This window comes from Balaenoptera ricei, chromosome 8 (assembly GCF_028023285.1).
Source record: "Balaenoptera ricei isolate mBalRic1 chromosome 8, mBalRic1.hap2, whole genome shotgun sequence".
NCBI lineage: Eukaryota > Metazoa > Chordata > Mammalia > Artiodactyla > Balaenopteridae > Balaenoptera > Balaenoptera ricei.
This window is the reverse complement of record NC_082646.1, coordinates 99942014-99960792: the sequence shown is the minus strand read 5'-3', so window position 1 is coordinate 99960792 and position 18779 is coordinate 99942014. Positions and strand designations below refer to the sequence as shown.

Here is an 18779-nt window from a genome sequence, read left to right as displayed (position 1 = left end):
TCTGTGAGATCTTAGGGTAGCAGGAGGTACTTTCCCTCTTTACATGGTGGAGTGGGGGCAACCAAAGGCAACAAACAAGTATAAAGAAACTTAATTTTGTGGCTAAAATATTTAAAACAATGAAAAGTTAATGTCAATATAAATTAACATGAAACATGACATTTTGTGGGATTTTTTTGGTTTTTTGTTTGTTTATTTTTTGTTTTTTTATTTTCGGCTGTTTTGGGTCTTCATTGCTGCGCGCGGGCTTTCTCTAGTTGCAACGAGCAGGAGCTACTCTTCGTTGTGGTGTGTGTGCTTCTCATGGCGGTGGCTTCTTTTGTTGCAGAGCACAAGCTCTAGGAGCATGGGCTTTAGTAGTTGTGGCACACGGGCTTCAGTAGTTGTGGCTTGCAGGCTCTAAAGCGCAGGCTCAGTTGTTGTGGTGCATGGGCTTAGTTGCTCTGTGGCATGTGAGAGCTTCCCGGACCAGGGATCGAAGCCATGTCCCCTGCATTGGCAGGTGGATTCTTAACCACTGTGCCTCCAGGGAAGTCCCGACACTTTGTTTTGGTTTTTTAAATCAGTTTACTGTTTTTATGTTTTTTAATTTTTATTTATTTATTTTTTGGCTGTGTTGAGTCTTCGTTGCTGTGCGTGGGCTTTCTCTAGTTGTGGTGAGTGGGGGCTACTCTTCGTTGCGACACACGTGCTTCTCATTGCGGTGGCTTCTCTTGTTGCGGAGCATGGTCTCTAGGCGCACGGGCTTCAGTAGTTGTAGCATGCGGACTCAGTAGTTGTGGCGCACGGGCTTAGTTGCTCCAAGGCATATGGGATCTTCCCAGACCAGGGTTCAAACTTGTGTCCCCTGCATTGGCAGGCGGGTTCTTAACCACTGTGCCACCAGGGAAGCCCTATATATATTCTTTTTCATATTCTTTTCCATTATGGTTTATCCCAGGAAATGGCATATAGTTTCCTGTGCTATACAGTAGGACCTTGTTGTTTATCCATCCTATATATACTAGTTTGCATCTACTAATCCCAAACTCCCAATCCTTCCTTCCCCCACCCCCTCTCCCCCCCATATTCATATTATATTCACCTATGTTGGTCTTTGTAGACCCATCCCTCTTCCCTCCGTAAATAGTTTCTTCTCTCTAGTGTCTATCAAGTAGTCTTACTAATTTCCCAATTTTACCCTTTAATGCATATAGTAAAAAACATTCATTTTGAAATTCCTTACGATATTCCTGAAATTATTTCATAAACTGTCTTCTGAGTTGTCACCTGACCTAGCATATTTTGATGGCTTTCCTATTCTCACGGGTTATAGTTCTTTATAAGATTCCTTTTCTCCCTCCCTCCCACCCCTCAGATAGCTTCTTTGACTTTGTCAATTACCTATGGATATTGGTTGGTATATATTTTTTTCATCTTTAAGATGTGGGTTTTCAAGGTGTTTTATTATATAATCTCCATTGACTTTCTCTGTGTTATTAACACTTTTTCACTTGGTCTTTCTACATATTCTCCCTTAATTATTGCTTGTATTCATTATAGTTTTCTAAACATAATCATGATGGGTTTTGGGGGGTTTTTGGTTTGTTTGGTCAGCAGTGTTTTTGTTTTGATTACTGTTTAGTGGCTTACATTACTAGTTAAAGATAAATACTGGTTATTACTTAAAATCACATTGTAGGCCTAGATTTATGGGAGAAGTGACAGCACTTTTAATTACAGAATATTTCCCATTATTTAGGTTAAATTAACATTGTGAGCTAAAGCTTTCTTTCCCAGCTCTAGAACAGAGTTGCTGAGTTTTTCCTCAACGCTGGAATAGAGTCCCCCCACATACACTGTTTTTCTTAAAAATAAACACTTTTCCATATTCCCCACTCCTGTTTTGTTTTTGTTTTTTGTTTGTTTGTTTGTTTTGGCCACACAGCACGGCATGCGGGATCTTAGGAACCCGTGCCCCCTGCATTGGGAGTGCAGAGTCTTAACCATTGGACCACCAGGGAAGTCCCCCCGCCACTCCCATTTCCCAGTTAAGAACAACTTGTTTGTTTTTTTGTTTTGTTTTGTTTTGTTTTTAATATTTATTTATTTATTTATTTTTGGCTGCCACTGGGTCTTTGTTGCTGCGCATGGGCTTTCTCTAGTTGCAGCGAGCGGGGGCTACTCTTTGTTGCAGTGTGTGGGCTTCTCATTGCAGTGGCTTCTCTTGCTGCGGAGCACGGGCTCTAGGCACGCGGGCTCAGTAGTTGTGGCACACAGGCTCAGTAGTTGTGGCTTGCGGGCTCTAGAGCACAGGCTCAGTAGTTGTGGTGCACTGGCTTAGTTGCTCCACGGAATGTGGGATCTTCCCAGACCAGGGCTCGAACCCGTGTCCCCTGCATTGGCAGGCGGATTCTTAACCACTGTACCACCAGGGAAGTCCCAAGAACAACTTGTTTAATCAAACTGAGATGTGTGACAGTGAGTGTTAATAGGCAGATATTGTAATAGATGCCTGGTTCACCGCTCACCAATAAATTCATACAATCTTTTACTATATCCTGAACTATAATAGGTTCACAAGATCCTCTTCAAAACTTTACATTAGGATCATCAGTGTCTGAGATTCAACTTCCACTGGTTATTGATCTAATGGTAACTTTAGAGATAGTCTCTCTCTCTTTTTTTTTTTTTTTAATTAAGAATGTCTTCTTTTTTTTAATTCTATTTATTTATTTTTGGCTGTGTTGGGTCTTCGTTGCTGCACGCGGGCTTTCTCTAGTTGCAGCAATCGGGGGCTACTCTTCCTTGCGGTGCGCGGGCTTCTCATTGCGGTGGCTTCTCTTGTTGCAGAGCACAGGCTCTAGGCGTGCGGGCTTCAGTAGTTGCAGCACGTGGGCTCAGTAGTTGTGGCTCTCGGGCTCTAGAGCGCAAGCTCAGTAGTTGCGGTGCACAGGCATAGTTGCTCCACAGCATGTGGGATCTTCCCAGACCAGGGCTCAAACCCATGTCCCCTACATTGGCAGGCGGATTCTTAACCCCTGCGCCACCAGGGAAGTCCCAAGAGGTAGTCTCTTAAGGATGGGATTGAATGATGGCCTTTAACTGGGGCAGTATAACAAAATCACCTTTTGAGCTGTATTAAAATACTGATATCCAAATCCCATCACAAATTCATTGAACTAGGATCTCTTGGAATGGGGCCTGGCATGTTTTTGATGACCATTCCTAGAATATACATTTAGATGTTAAATATAAAGTCTAGCATGTAAATAATACCTGAGCTGTTTGGTAAGGAAAAATAATCCAGACGTTTACAAATACCAATCATGTGTTCAGTACAAAACTGAATAGAATTTTTACTCCATAGATTTATAGTAATTACAGATTTAACAAAATGTTATATTAGGACCCTGATCTTATCTTCTCATAAGGAAAATGAATTTGCCATGAGTTTAGAGGGAGAATATGCTTTAGTAAAGAGAGCAAAAGCTTTGGAGTCAAAGCAGACCTAGGTTTGAATCACAGCACTACCATTTGCTAGCTCTGTGGCTTTGAGCATGTTAATCTCTATTTAATTTTTTTTTAAATAAATTTATTTATTTTTGGCTGTGTTGGGTCTTCGTTGCTGCACGCAGGCTTTCTCTAGTCGCGGCGAGCTGGGGCTACTCTTCGTTGCGGTGCACAGTCTTCTCAGTGTGGTGGCTTCTCTTGTTATGGAGGACAGGCTCTAGGCACATAGGTTTCAGTAGTTGTGGCACATAGGCTCAGTAGTTGTGGCGCACGGGCTTAGTTGCTCTGTGGCATGTGGGATCTTCCTGGACCAGGGCTTGAACTCGTGTCCCCTGCATTGGCAGGCGGATTCTTAACCACTGCGCCACCAGGGAAGTCCTATTTAATTTTTGAAATCCACAAAATTGAGATAATAATAGTACCTGCTTTATAGGGTTTGAGTGAAAATTAAATAAAATAAGGATTATAAAGCACCTATAAAATTATGGCATCTAATGTTTTAAAATTTTTATTGGAGTATAGTTGCTTTACAATGTTGTGTTAGTTTCTACTGTACAGCAAAATGAATCAGCTACACATATACATATATCCTCTCTTTTTTGGAGATCCTTCCCATTTAGTTCACTGCAGTGCATTAAGTAGAGTTCCCTGTGCTACACAGTATGTTCTCATTAGTTATCTATTTTATACATAGTATCAATAGTGTATATGTGTCGATCCCAGTTCCTCCCACCCCACCCCCTCTTCCCCCTTGGTATCCATACATTTGTTCTCTACATCTGTGTCTCTATTTCTGCTTTGCAGATAAGATCGTCTGTACCATTTTTCTAGATTCCACATGTATGCATTAATATACAATATTTGTTTTTCTCTTTCTGGCTTACTTCACTCTGTATGACACTCTCTGTGTCCATCCATGTCTCTACAAATGATTCAATTTCATTCCTTTTTATGGCTGAGTAATATTCCATTGTGTATATATACCACATTTTCTTTATCCATTCCTCTGTTGATGGACATTTAGGTTGCTTCCATGTCCTGGCTATTGTAATTAGTGCGGCTGTGAACATTGGGGTGCATGTGTCTTTTTGAATTATGGTTTTCTTTGGGTATATACCCAGTAGTGGGATTGCTGGGTCATATAGTAGTTCTGTTTTTAGTTTTTTAAGTTGTTTTTAATAAATGTTAGTCTTTTAATCCTTACTCCTCAGCACTTAGGGAATATATGCAGGTGCCAAATAGAACTTCCTTGAATGCTATGCATTAGGGGTTCTTTAATTCAGGGACTCTGGAATGAAGTGTTCTGCTTATGAAATACCAGATCTTAAGGATAAAGTCCAAAATAGAATGGAAGCGTTACTTCTACCTGGGAAAAGAGTGAAAAAACAAGGGTTTGGGAGCACTTAAAAGTAAAGCAGCTTTTTAACACCAGCTGACTTGAGCAGTATACCAAAGTAAAATCTTAGCAGGAAGGAACTGAGGCACAGTCACTGTCTTGCTAAATTGACACAAATGCAGCTACTACCTATGACTTTTGATAAGTTCTGGGCCTTGTAGGGTATGCTATAGGAGGGTGGTAATATAAACATTGCTGGAGGAGACTCTGCTAAGAGACTCTGAATACAAATCTGATGATCACTACGTAACTAAAATGGCAGCTGCAAGGCCAGAAGCTCCCTCAGAGGAATGGTTGCAATGGCATTTGCAATTTAGAGTCCACATCAGCTTCGTTTTTTTTTTTAATTTAATTTTTTAATTGAAGTGTAGTTAATTTACAGTGCTGTGCCAATCTCTGCTGTACAGCAAAGTGACTCAGTTGTACACATATAGACATTCTTTTTTTAATATTCTTTTCCATTCTGATTTATCACAGGATACTGAATATAGTATAGTTCCCTGTGCTCTATAGTAGGACCTTGTTATTTATCCATCCTATATATAATAGTTTACATCCCATCAGCTTCTTGAAGGTACCTACAACAGTTTCTACTGGTGTTTCTTGGGTATAAATTTTAGAGCTGCTACTCTGTGGTGTCTTTTGGAGATACACCATCTTTTGGCTTTCCCTGCCCCAAAGCAAAGTCAGCAGGCCTCCAGCTTCTCTGCCATTATCAGAGTCACCTCCTGCACAGTTGTGCAATGCTGACAGCCCATACTACCACCAGTGGAGAGTTAGCGATTTGACGTGGTCTTATGTATATTTTATCGGTAGAACTTTAAGATAGGAGACTAAACATAATGAAGGGAAGCTCCCAAATTTGATATTGTCAAGGAAGAATCTTTCCTCTTTTGTAGGAAACAAAGTTGGCTATTCACTACATAATAGCTTTCAGAGTTCTTTTAAGAATAAATTTTCAGTTCCCTTCTATGGGGCTGTGACTCTTTTGTTTTCCTTTCTTTCTACCCTTTGTAGGTTGTTGGAAAGGACACCAATGTCATGTTGGTGGCTCTGGCAGCAAAATGTCTTACTGGCCTGGCTGTTGGGCTAAGGAAGAAATTTGGACAGTATGCAGGACATGTAAGTAACACTCCTTTTTTTGATACAAATCAACAACGTTATCAACGTTGGTGGTGAGCACGCTATAGTGTATACAGAAATCGAATTATAATGGGGTACACGTGAATCTTAGATAATGTTATGAACTAGTGTTACCTCAGTAAAAACAAATAAACAATTTTTTAAAGTATACTGATTTTCAGGTTTATAACTAACGCTTAGTATTAAAAAGTCTTTTATATTTCTCCATGGAAACTGTATTCCTTCTGATCTGTATCACTTCTATGAAATTTTTTTAAAAAATTGGGTTGGGGGAGGTGCCATTGAGCTTTGCTATATATTTTAGACCTTAAAAAGCAACTTTAATGTGCCTGCCAGCACAGTGCCTGGCTACCTATACTCAATACATATACTTGGTATTCAATAAATATTTAATGAATTAGTGATCGTTTATAAGATAAAATAAACATTATAAAAATTCTAACTTTACTGATCTAAACTTAGTACTTGAGTAAGAAGATATAATTCTGATCAAAATTGCTATAATTTCTGGTACTGTTTCTTTTTTCTGTAGTGTAGTGAAGGGGCAGGAGACATCTCAGTCCAAGTGAGGGCTATCAGAATCTTGGGTGGGGAGGAAGAATTGTATACTATACCTGTTCCCCTACCCTAAATCCACCTAGTTGAGAATCATTTTGTCCAATAAGAGTTACTGATAAAAATGATTGTAAAGTTGCATATAAGGTACAGATGCAAACAAAAAAGGTTGAGAAACATTGCTGTGGTGGTATAGGCATAAGATTGTTCCAGCGTAAGATTCTTGTGCCCTTCAAGAAAGGAAATGACTTCTTAATCCAACTTAGATGTTTACTTTTTTTGTTTATTTTGGTAGAGGCAAACATTGTTTTAATAAGTTTTATTGAGATATAACTTACATACTATAAAATTCACCGTCTTAAAGTATATAATTCAGTGGTTTTAGTATGTTCATAAGGGTGTGTTACCATCACTACTATCTAATTCCAGAACATTTTCACCACCCCAAAAAGAAACCCTATATCCATTAGCAGTCACTCCCCATTCTCCCTTCCCCCCAGACCCTGGCAACAACTGATACTTTTCTGCTTCTGTGGATTTGAAGTTTCGTACAAATGGAATAATACACGTGTGGTCCTTTGTGACTGGCATCTTTCACTTAGCATAATGTTTTCAAAGTTCATCCATGTTGTAGCATATATCAGTACATCATTCCTTTTTTTTTTTTTTGCCGAATATATTCCAACTATTCACTTTTAAAGGTTGTACCAACCATTTTGGAGAAATTCAAAGAGAAGAAGCCTCAAGTGGTACAAGCCCTGCAGGAGGCAATTGATGCAATCTTCCTTACTGTAAGTTGAGTTTGTGGTTTTGTCTAAAGTAAAGTTTGTCAATGTGATATTTTGATTGTTCTTTACATTTGAGAAAAGCTTATTGACCACATTTTCTTTCTAAAGACCACACTACAGAACATCAGTGAGGATGTTTTAGCAGTAATGGATAATAAGAATCCAACCATCAAGCAGCAGACATCTCTTTTTATTGCAAGAAGCTTCCGCCACTGCACTGCTTCTACCCTGCCAAAGAGCTTACTAAAGCCTTTTTGTGCTGCTCTACTTAAGGTATAGACTCGCTTTGAAATTGGGGGAATATTTTATACCTAGGCAAGATTTTGTTTTTCCTACTGATTGTGTACAGTGACTACTTGACTTTAAGACTGTAGATTATTGTCTTTTGAGGAGAGACCCTCTGTAGCTTTGAAAATTGAATCCAAATTATTGTATTTATGTTCCTGTTCTTGAAGATAAGCACAAATTAGCTTTATAATTTCACTGACTACTAAAACTTTTATTTTCTTATTTGGCCCATAAACTGATATTCAGCTGGATCTGGTCAAGCATAGGCATCCAGTTTAGAGTATTTGAAGATCATTTGAGTATGAAGCATTTTAGATAGAGGGTAAGAGGAAGAGTAACTTAATTGGCAAATAGAAAGCTAAGCTTAGATTCTGTGCATTGTAAAAAGCAAATTCTTTATCTAACAACCATCAGTCTGAATTAAAATCAGTAATACCTAAAGAACCTTGTATTAAGATCATCTTGCTTACTTCCGGACTGTAGCACATCAATGATTCTGCTCCTGACGTCAGAGATGCTGCATTTGAAGCACTGGGTACTGCTTTGAAGGTGGTTGGTGAGAAAGCAGTAAACCCATTCTTAGCTGATGTCGACAAACTCAAGCTTGATAAGGTAGGTTAGTAATGGGTTGTAATGAAATTGGATAACGGTCCTGTCTCTGTGCAATATGGGTTTGTTTACTGGTATCCTTTTGATCAGAATTTCTTGATTAGTAGAAATATCTTTCAAATTATAAAAAATAAAATAAAATAAAATTGAGTGACCAATCTGTAGAGGAGGTAAAAATGATGTTTTGAGTTAATTTCATTTCTAATATCTGGAAAATTGCCTTTCTGAATATGAATGTCTTCCATCAAGAATATGGTTATTGTTTGTTTTTAATTTTTATTGGAGTATAGTTGATTTACAGTGTTGTGTGAGTTTCTGCTGTACAGCGAAGTGAATCAGTTATACATATACATATATCCACTCTTTTTTAGATTCTTTTAGGTCATTACAGAGTATTGAGTAGAGTTCCCTGTGCTATACAGTAGGTCCTTATTAGTTATCTATTTTATATATAGTAGTGTGTATATGTCAATCCTAATCTCCCTATTTATCCCTCCCCCCCTTCCCCCCCCGATAAACATAAGTTCATTTTCTACAAAAATGTGGTTATTGTAAGTTTAGTAAATTCTCATTTGCATAGAAATATAATGTAAGATGTCATTAATGTATATCTACTGCCAAGAAAATATGGATAATTTATCTTTGTTGAAAAGGAAACTTTTCTCTCTGAATTCTCATGTAGTTGTGGTTTAGAAATGACTTATTAAGTAATGTAGTGATTGAGTTTCAAAGTTAGGCTCAATGATGTCTGTCTCAATTTCATTCTCCAGATCAAAGAATGTTCAGAAAAAGTAGAGCTCGTACATGGTAAGAAAGCTGGACTTGCAGCTGACAAGAAGGAGTTCAAGCCTGTGCCGGGAAGAGCTGCTGCTTCGGGGGCTACAGGAGATAAGGACACAAAGGACATTTCAGCACCCAAACCAGGACCCTTAAAAAAGGCACCTGCTACTAAGGTTAATAGATGACTTGGAAAATATGGTTTAAAAATTCGAATTTAGTAAGGTAGGGTCTGAATCTTAGGTTCAGGGTTGTTCTTCAGTATGATTTCATTTGAGAGATGAACTCATTACAACATTCAAAATACAGCAGAGCATCTTTTAATGAAGACAGCATATTCCAATAGTACATTTGGTTATTTGAAACCTATATAGAGATAAAAATGGTAATGAAGATACAGGAGTACATTTTAAGGCATCAGAAAGTATCATTAAATAATGAAATAGGGACTTCCCTGGTGGTGCAGTGTTTAAGAATCCACCTGCCAATGCAGGGGACACAGGTTCGATTCCTGGTCTGGAAAGATCCCACATGCCGCAGAGCAACTAAGCCCATGTGCCACAACTGCTGAGCCTGTGAGCCACAACTACTGAGCCCATGTGCCACAACTACTGAAGTCCGCACACCTAGAGCCTGTGCTCCGCAACAAGAGAGGCCGCGACAGTGTGAGGCCCGCGCACCGCGATGAAGAGTGGCCCCCGCTTGCCGCAACTAGAGAAAGCCCTCGCACAGAAACGAAGACCCAAACACAGCCATGAACAGATAAATAAATAATAAATAAAAAAAAAAGAAAGAAAGAAATGGATGGATACTTTGACATGATTAAGTATATCATTTTTATAGATTATATGATCATATTCTTGGAAAACCCAAGCAAGTCAACTGGAAAGCTAATAAAACAATAAAAAAAATTCAGTGAGATGGGCATCTTCAACATAACTAGAACACTCACTGAAATTGGCATAACACCTCTTTTCCTTCACAAATTAGATAGTTCTACAGTGAGTAATAACATATTCTCATGTTATTGGAGTACTTTGTGGTTAAATAGTGAGTAAATGTTTTAACTCAGAAACTGCCCTTTACTAGTGTAGGAAGGATCTAGAGGCATTTAAAGGCATCAAACATTAATTCTCAAATTAATCTGTAAATGTAGCATAAATCCAGTTCATCGTTTTTATTTCATTTATCTCATTAGCTCATTTTGAATTAGAGGTTCTTTTTTTTTTTTTTTTTTAATCTTATTTATTTTTGGCTGCATTGGGTCTTCGTTGCTGCTCATGGACTTTTCTCTAATTGCTGTTGTCTTCGTTGTGGTGCTCGGGCTTCTCACTGCGGTGGCTTCTCTTGTAGTGGAGCACGGGCTCTAGGCACGTGGGCTTCAGTAGTTGTGGCGCACGGGCTTAGTTGCTCCACGGCATGTGGGATCTTCCCGGACCAGGGCTCGAACCCATGTCCCCTGCATTGGCAGGCGGATTCTTAGCCACTGCGCCACCAGGGAAGCCCTAGAGGTTCTTAATACAGCTTCTACAGATTCCCCGTGAATGATCTTCAGGAGGTCTGTCTGCCCTTGAAATTGCTAAATTCTGTGGGCACAAAAAATATGGGTCTTTTTGTTGTTGCTGTTGGTTGAGGGATCCCTCATTTTAATCAAATTTTTGAGGAATCTCTAAACCCAAAATGTCTAAGAATCACTATTCTAAATCCTTAAGTGGTTTAATATTTTTCTGTTTGCTTTTAGCCTGGCGGGCCACCGAAGAAGGGGAAACCAGCTGCACTAGGAGGCACAGGGAGCACTGGAACCAAGAGCAAGAAAGGGTTGGAGACTAAAGAAATAGTGGAGCCTGAGCTCTCGGTCAGTATTATACAGTATGCCTCAGACTCAAAGCCGCGGAAAGTCATTGCCCATGAGGAGATTCAAGTTCTTTCTTTTCTGAGTTCTGTAACATATAGTTAATGGATGTCTTTTTAGCTTATTGAAACTGTGCCTTGGACAAACTTCCCCTTTACAGTAGTATAATAGAATCCTCAGATACTAAAACACACCTATGGGAGTGTTCTTGTAGTTTTGGCTGGGGTATTCTTACATTCTTGCCATCTGTTTCCTTAAGCAATTATTAATGTTAATGTTTTGTATCTTACAGATAGAAGTATGTGAAGAAAAAGCTTCAGCTGTCCTTCCTGCTACCTGTATACAGCTTCTAGACAGCAGTAACTGGAAGGAAAGGCTGGCCTGTATGGAAGAGTTCCAAAAGGTGGGTGCACAGGGATGAGTTGAATGTGAAAGAAAATTACATCATACAGAAGTGATGAATTGATAAATGAAGGACTAGCCCTAATTGCTGTATTTTATAACCAGTGAACATGTCTGCAGGGTGTTAACTAAAGATGAGGTGGGGTTTTTATTTGCTTTTTAGCTGTGTAGTATTTATCTTTCAACATCTGCTTTCTGTGGCTTCTATCAGCTCATAACCTAAGTGATGCATACTCAAGAAAATTAGGTTTATTCTGAATTATAAGGCTTACATGAATTTTATTTTATTTTTAATTAATTTTTTTTTTTTTGGCTGTGTTGGGTCTTTGTTGCTGTGCTCAGGCTTTCTCTAGTTGTGGTGAGCGGGGGCTACTCTTCGTCGAGGTGCGCAGGCTTCTCATTGTGGTGGCTTCTCTTGTTGCAGAGCACGGGCTCTAGGCACACGGGCTTCAGTAGTTGAAGCACGTGGGCTCAGTAGTTGCAGCATGCAGGCCCTAGAGCATGCGGGCTTTAGTAGTTGCGGCGCGTGGGCTCAGTAGTTGCAGTGCGTGGGCTCTAGGGCGCGCAGGCTCAGTAGTTGTGGTGCACGGGCTTAGTTGCTCCATGGCATGTGGGATCTTCCTGCACCAGGGATCGAACCCATGTCCCCTGCATTGGCAGGCGGATTCTTAACCACTGTGCCACCAGGGAAGTCCCTGAATTTTAATATTATGGTATTAAACTTACTAGGCAAACAGGTCTCTTCACATAAACCACCCCTCATCCATTTCTATGTTTCACTCTTTGTTGTCCTGATTCTCAGAAGAATAGACATTATCGCTTGGTATGAGAAGCTTCTTTAAAAACAATCTGTGTTGGACAGGAGCATGTTGGTTTATTTTGGCACACACTTTTTTTTTTTTTTTTTTTTTTTAATTTATGGCTGTGTTGGGTCTTCGTTTCTGTGCAAGGGCTTTCTCCAGTTGTGGCAAGCGGGGGCCACTCTTCATCACGGTGCGCGGGCCTCTCACTATCACGACCTCTCTTGTTGCGGAGCACAGGCTCCAGACGCGCAGGCTCAGTAATTGTGGCTCACGGGCCTAGTTGCTCCGCGGCATGTGGGATCTTCCCAGACCAGGGCTCGAACCCGTGTCCCCTGCATTGGCAGGCAGATTCTCAACCACTGCGCCACCAGGGAAGCCCTGGCACACACTCTTTGATTCTAATGAAGAGGGGTGTTTAGAAACTGCAAGAATGCTGTGACTTGAGCCAGGAGTCCTGGCTTCCAGTCCTGCATCCACCACTCAGGCTTAGCCCTGAGGTGTGCTTCTTTGAAACCTGTACTTAAATGCTTCTAACCTACTCTACTTTGCTATGTTTTTAGGAAAATCAAATAAGTCAAAATATGTATTAGCAGTTTCTGCCATACATTGGGCAAATTAAAAGTGTTACTGTTACTTTCTTTGGGGCAAATTATTTGTGAATTCCTGAAATGTGAAAAAAAGAGTTTCAGTGGCATCACTATAACAACCATATACCAAACATCCAACTTAAGAAACACAGTATTATAACAGAAGGTAAACAAGCTCTCTCTGTTACCCTCCTCATTTCCATTCCCCTCACTCCTTCAAAGGTAAACACTTAATTGATTTGGTATATACTGTTCCCTTGGAACTAATCATTAATCCCTTAACTCTCCTACTATCTTGTTTTACTTCAAGGCTGTTGAACTAATGGACCGAACTGAAATGCCATGCCAGGCATTAGTGAGGATGCTGGCCAAGAAACCTGGATGGAAAGAAACTAATTTTCAGGTATATTTAAATTAGAGATTTAATGTCTTTTATTGAAGTAATTTTCATTACATCATCCTATGGTGTATTAGAGAGGTATAGTTTGGTAATTTTTAGCTTGTTCTTTTTTTTAAAATCTCTCAGCCAATGTGTCATGTAATTTTAAATGAACAGTGGAATGTGTCCATTTTGATTAAACACATAACTCTAACTTTGTGCATTTATGAGTTTATATATATACAAATACTTATTGTTTGTTAATTCATATGTATGCATTTTTCTCATTATTTAGGCCTGGAAGCCCTCTAATATAGGGAGGGATGAACAATGAGATAGCTTTCTTATTTCTTTGCATAAAAAATAAATGTAGTCTTTAAATTGCCAATAAAAAATGACCACATAATCGGTTTAACTCATTAACTGATAATAGAGATGAAATTGAGCAGTACCGTTATTTAGTCTAAAAAGTAGGTGTAAAGGGAGGTATAGGAAAGTAATACATGAAGGAAAATGAGAAAAGAGTTTTCTTCTCCTCCTCTAGACATGGTTAGAGCTGATGGGAAACAAAAGTTTGAAATGTATCAGGTTTATTTTTGGCTTCCTGCTAGTCTCTTTTTTACTTCTGTTTTGCCACCTCTTATTCTCTGTTTAGGACCTTAGCTCCCTTGCTCACTGTTCCCTTAGCACTGCATTATAACCTCATCCATACCATCCAGCTCCACAAAGGTTTCCCGTGCCAGAAGGTTCTGATGCTGCCTTCTTCCCCTCACACCACCACTTTTAAAACTCCCCTTACATAGCTTCTCAGATAGGTGAAAGAAGCACACCTAATTTGAGCTAATACCCTTCTTTGTATTAGATCCATAACAAGAGGTAATTTTATATCTTTTTTTCCTTTATAACAACTTTCCTGAGGGTATAAAATTGTTTTAAAGGGTACAGTGCAGCTGTTTTTAGTCTATTCACATAGTTAGCAACTCCTACCACTATTTAATTTCAGAATATTTTCATCACCCCGAAAAGAAACCCCATACCCATCAGTAGTCACTCTCTATTCCTCCCCAAGTCCCCACCCCCAGTCCCTGGCAACAATTAATCTACTTTCTCTCTCTATGGATCACTTCACCTGGACATTTCATGTAAATAGAATGATGTGGCCTTTTGTGTCTGGCTTTTACTTAGCATAATGTTTTCAAGGTTCATCCATACTGTAGCATATATCAACTCTACAGTCTTTTATTGCTAAACAGTATTCCATCATATGGATATACAACATTTTATTTACCCATTCATAAGTTGTTTGTTTTTTCTTCGGCTGTGTCATGCAGCATATGGAATCTTAGTTCTCCAGCCAGGGATCCTGCGCCCCCTTCATTGGAAGCGTGGAGTCTTAACCACTGGACCACCAGGGAAGTCCCTACCCATTCATAAGTTGATGGGCATTTGCATTGTTTCTGCTTTGGGGCTCTTGTGAATAATGCTGCTGTGAACTTTCATGTACAAGTTTTTGTGTGAATACATGTATCTACCTAGAAGTAGAATTGCTGGATCTTATGGTAACTCTGTGTTTAACTTCTTGACGAACTGACAAACTGTTTTCGAAAGTGGCTGTACCATTTTATCTTTGCACTAGCAGGGCAGGAGAGTTCCATTTTCTCTACTTCCTTGCCAACACTTGTTATTTAAATATTAAAACAGGACAAAGGGAAATATTTTTGGTCAAAAGTGTCTGAAGTCCCAGACATCTGCCATCATCACATTAATATCTTTAAATTGTTTTTCACAGTTCCTTCCATTCTTCCACTTAAAAATCTACAAATTCTTTAAATCTCTCAAGTTCTGGTGTGTGTGTGTGTGTGTGTGTGTGTGTGTGTGTATGTACACGAGGGTTGTAATTTTTTTTGTGGGCAACTCTAGTAGGAACTCTGAATTAGTATGGTCATTTTATTATGTATTTCAGGATGTATGCTCAGTACTATATGCAGATAACCATAGGAGAAGGAGAAAATAGAAATTATATTTTTCAATTCATAAACTTCATGTGGTAACATTGCTTGTTAATATTTTAAAACACTGAGTGGTTTTTTTTCTGTCTTAGCTGTCAGCTACATTAATTGATAACAATTAAAGGATAAAAATTATTTTGTTTCTTGGTTTAAAATTTGACTTTAGTTTGGTCATGTTCTCAGCTGTTACATCTTCTGCCTGCTGTAAAAATAAGTAAATAAATAAATGTCTTTGGGCAATTCCCTGGCGGTCCAGTGGTTAGGACTTGGCACTTTCACTGACGAGGGCCCGGTTCAATCTCTGGTCAGGGAACTAAGATCCCACAAGCACGTGGCACACCTCACCCCCACCAAAATAAATGTCTTTGGCTTACTCATAACTTTCTGATACTTATCCTTGTTCAGGTGATGCAAATGAAGCTTCACATAGTTGCTTTGATTGCCCAGAAGGGAAATTTTTCCAAAACTTCAGCTCAGATCGTCTTAGATGGCCTTGTAGACAAGATTGGAGATGTGAAATGTGGGAACAATGCAAAAGAAGCTATGACAGCAATAGCTGAAGCTTGTATGTTGCCATGGACAGCTGAACAGGTTAGTGACACAGAGCTTTCTTTCCTCAAGTTTTCCCAGTTTTTTCCCAAATTTTAATTTAAGGTTATTAGTTAAGCTTTAGTTCTTTTTTTCTCAAGTAAAACCTTTTTTGATACTTTTTTACTTTTACCTTTAGTAATTTTTGCACTGTTGCCTGATAATTAAAATTGTCTTAGTCAAGAATATTCTATTAAGAATGAAAGTAATTTTCTCTTAAGACATTATAATCCACAGTGACCACTAATGAAAAGTTGTAAACGGTCCAGATTGCCTTTTAAAAAAATTTTTTATTGAAGTATTAGTTGATGTACAATACTGTGAGAATGCTTTTAATACTTCTGTCACTTACCTCATTTTCTTGTGTAAATTAAATATTTCATTCCTAAGGCATTCTTGCAGTTGTGTTAGCATCAGGAAAACCACGCTTAATCCACTCCTGCCTTAATGTCAAGCTATATTTCTGTGAGAAATATGAGAGAAAACACAGATCTGTTTTGGTTTTTTGTATGTTTGTTTTTCCACTCCAGGTTATGTCAATGGCTTTCTCACAGAAGAATCCCAAGAATCAGTCAGAAACTCTGAATTGGCTATCAAATGCAATAAAAGAATTTGGTTTTTCTGGGTAAGTCAGAAAGAAATCAAGTACATGTTTTGCCAGTCTCTAACTGGTGATTATATTTGTTGTAGCTATTGCTGCTTATTTCTGAGAAGCCAGAGCTGGATTATCTATAATTTTTATAAAACAAAACTACCTTTGTTCCTGAAAAGCCTATATTGGCTTGTGCTCCTGCATTTTGATATCCACTAATATTAGAGTTCTCTAAGTTATTTTTCCTCAAGTATTTGTAACTGTCCCACAGAAAAGCCAGTTCCAAGGATTTCTAGTCAAATACATTTGGAAAATACTATATAAAATCACACTTGTTTAGAGATCTATAGTGCACGTTGGAAAATTAAAGGCTCTCAGAAGTCCTGCAATTGAGACACTTGTTTAACCCACTCTTTCCCAAAGTTATTTGCCTGTTGAACACATGTGTTTACAGTAGTCCCCCGCTTCTCTGTGGTTTCACCTTCCACAGTTTCAGTTACCCACAGTCAACTGCAGTCAAAAAATATTAAATGAAAATTTCAGAAATAAACAATTTATAAGTTTTAAACTGTGGGCCATTCTGAGTAGCATGATGAAATCTCACTCTGTCCTGCCCGGGCTATGAATCATTCCTTTGTCCAGTGTATCCCACCCATCAGTCACTTAGTAGCTGTCTCAGTTACAGATCGATCCTTGTGGTATTGCAGTGCTGCTGTTCAAGTAACCCTTATTTTACTTAATAATGGCCCCATGGGACTTCCTTGGCCGTCCAGTGGTTGGGACTTTGCCTTCCATTGCAGGGGGTGCAGGTTCGATCCCTGGTTAGGGAGCTAAGATCCCACATGCCTCACGGCCAAAAAACCAAAACATAAAACAGAAGCAATATTGTAACAAATTCAATAAAGACTTTAAAAATGGTCCACATCAAAAAAGTCTTAAAAAAAAAAAAAAAATTGCCCTGAAGTGCAAGAGTAGAGATGCTGGCAATTTGGATATGCTAAAAAGAAGCTGTAAAGTGCTTCCTTTAAGTGAAAAAGTGAAAGTTCTCAACTCAGTAAGGAAAGAAAAAAAGGGCATGCTGAGGTTGCTAAGATCTACAGTAAGAATCTTCTATCCATAAATTGTGAAGGAAAAAGAAATTCATGAGTTTCACTGTTGCACCTCAAACGGCAAACATTGTAAGTGCTTAGTTAAAATGGAAAAGGCATTAAATTTTTGGGTGGAAGACATAAACGGAAAGAAAACATGACTGATGGCAATGTGTTCCACCCAAAAGCATGCAGACTATGAAGATTTCAGTAAGGGATCCTCTGAAACAAGTGACACCAAGCCATTTGCTGCAAGTAAGGATGGCTACACAGATTCAGAAAGAGGTTGGGACTGAAAAATGTAAAAATTACAGGAGAGGCTGCGTTTGCCAGTGAAGCAGCCGCTGCATTTCTGGTAGAGTTGAAAAAATTGATTAAGGAGAAAGAGTACACTCACATAACTTTTATTACAGTATATTGTTATAATTGTTCTATTCTGTTATTAGTTATTATTGCTAATCTCTTACTGTGTCTAATTTATAAATTAAACTTTATCATAGTTCCATAGGTATAGGAAAAAAATAGTATATATAGTACTATCCACGGTTTCAGGTATCCACTGGGGGGTCTTGGAAGGTATCCCTCCCAGATAAGGGGGGACTGCTGTATTTTATTTAACAAAATTTTATAGACTTACTTTATGCCTGGCACTTTCTAAATAATAACTCATTTGATTTAATCATAAAAATCATGTGAGGTATTGTTCTCTCCTTTTATAGATGAGGAAACTAGGGCACAGAAAGCTTAAGTGATCTGCCCAAGTCACAGCTAGAAAGTGGCAAAGCCAAGATTTTTTTTTTTAATAAAGTTATTTTATTTATTTATTTTTGGCTGCATTGGGTCCTTGTTGCTGCGCGCAGGCTTTCTCTAGTTGCGGCGAGCGGGGGCAACCCCTCGTTGCAGTGCGTGGGCTTCTCATTGTGGTGGCGTCTCTTGTTGTGGAGCACAGGCTCTAGGGGCTCAGGCTTCAGTAGCTGTGGCTCACTGGCTTAGTTGCTCCACGGCATATGGGATCTTCCCAGACCAGGGCTCGAACCTGTGACCCCTGCATTGGCAGGTGGATTCTTAACCACTGTGCCACCAGGGTAGCCCCAAAGCCAAGATTTGAATCCAGGCATTCTGGTTCCAAGAGAGAATACTGTAACTTCTGTGCTGTGCTGCATTTCTCTGTGCCATGGTGCTTGTCACAACATGCCTCTTAGTAGGCCACTTGCAAAACAGTGTTCTGATTCTACCAAATGAAGATATAATACTCTAGAAATTATCTTTTTTTTTGGTCATGCCACTTGGCTTGCAAGATCTTAGTTCCCCGACCAGAGATCAAATCCAGGCCCCTGGCAGTGAGAGCACCGAGTCCTAACCACTGGACTGCCAGAGAATTTCCTAGAAATTATCATTTAAGTGTCATTCAAGCAAAGAATTTTGTTATGT

At 39.0% G+C, this 18779-nt stretch overlaps 1 protein-coding gene across 3 annotated transcripts in view; it reads left to right on the top strand.

The window, feature by feature from the left end:
- The window catches only part of CKAP5 (cytoskeleton associated protein 5), a 103551-nt gene that overhangs the window by 47915 nt on the left and 36857 nt on the right, over positions 1-18779 (top strand). For all 3 annotated transcript variants that reach the window (XM_059931523.1, XM_059931525.1, XM_059931524.1), the window contains exons 9-18: positions 5906-6010; positions 7288-7377; positions 7483-7647; positions 8146-8274; positions 9042-9224; positions 10790-10903; positions 11193-11303; positions 13003-13095; positions 15486-15671; positions 16199-16293. In XM_059931523.1, coding sequence (XP_059787506.1) covers positions 5906-6010; positions 7288-7377; positions 7483-7647; positions 8146-8274; positions 9042-9224; positions 10790-10903; positions 11193-11303; positions 13003-13095; positions 15486-15671; positions 16199-16293 — 1271 coding nt within the window. The remainder of the gene's footprint in view (positions 1-5905; positions 6011-7287; positions 7378-7482; positions 7648-8145; positions 8275-9041; positions 9225-10789; positions 10904-11192; positions 11304-13002; positions 13096-15485; positions 15672-16198; positions 16294-18779) is intronic.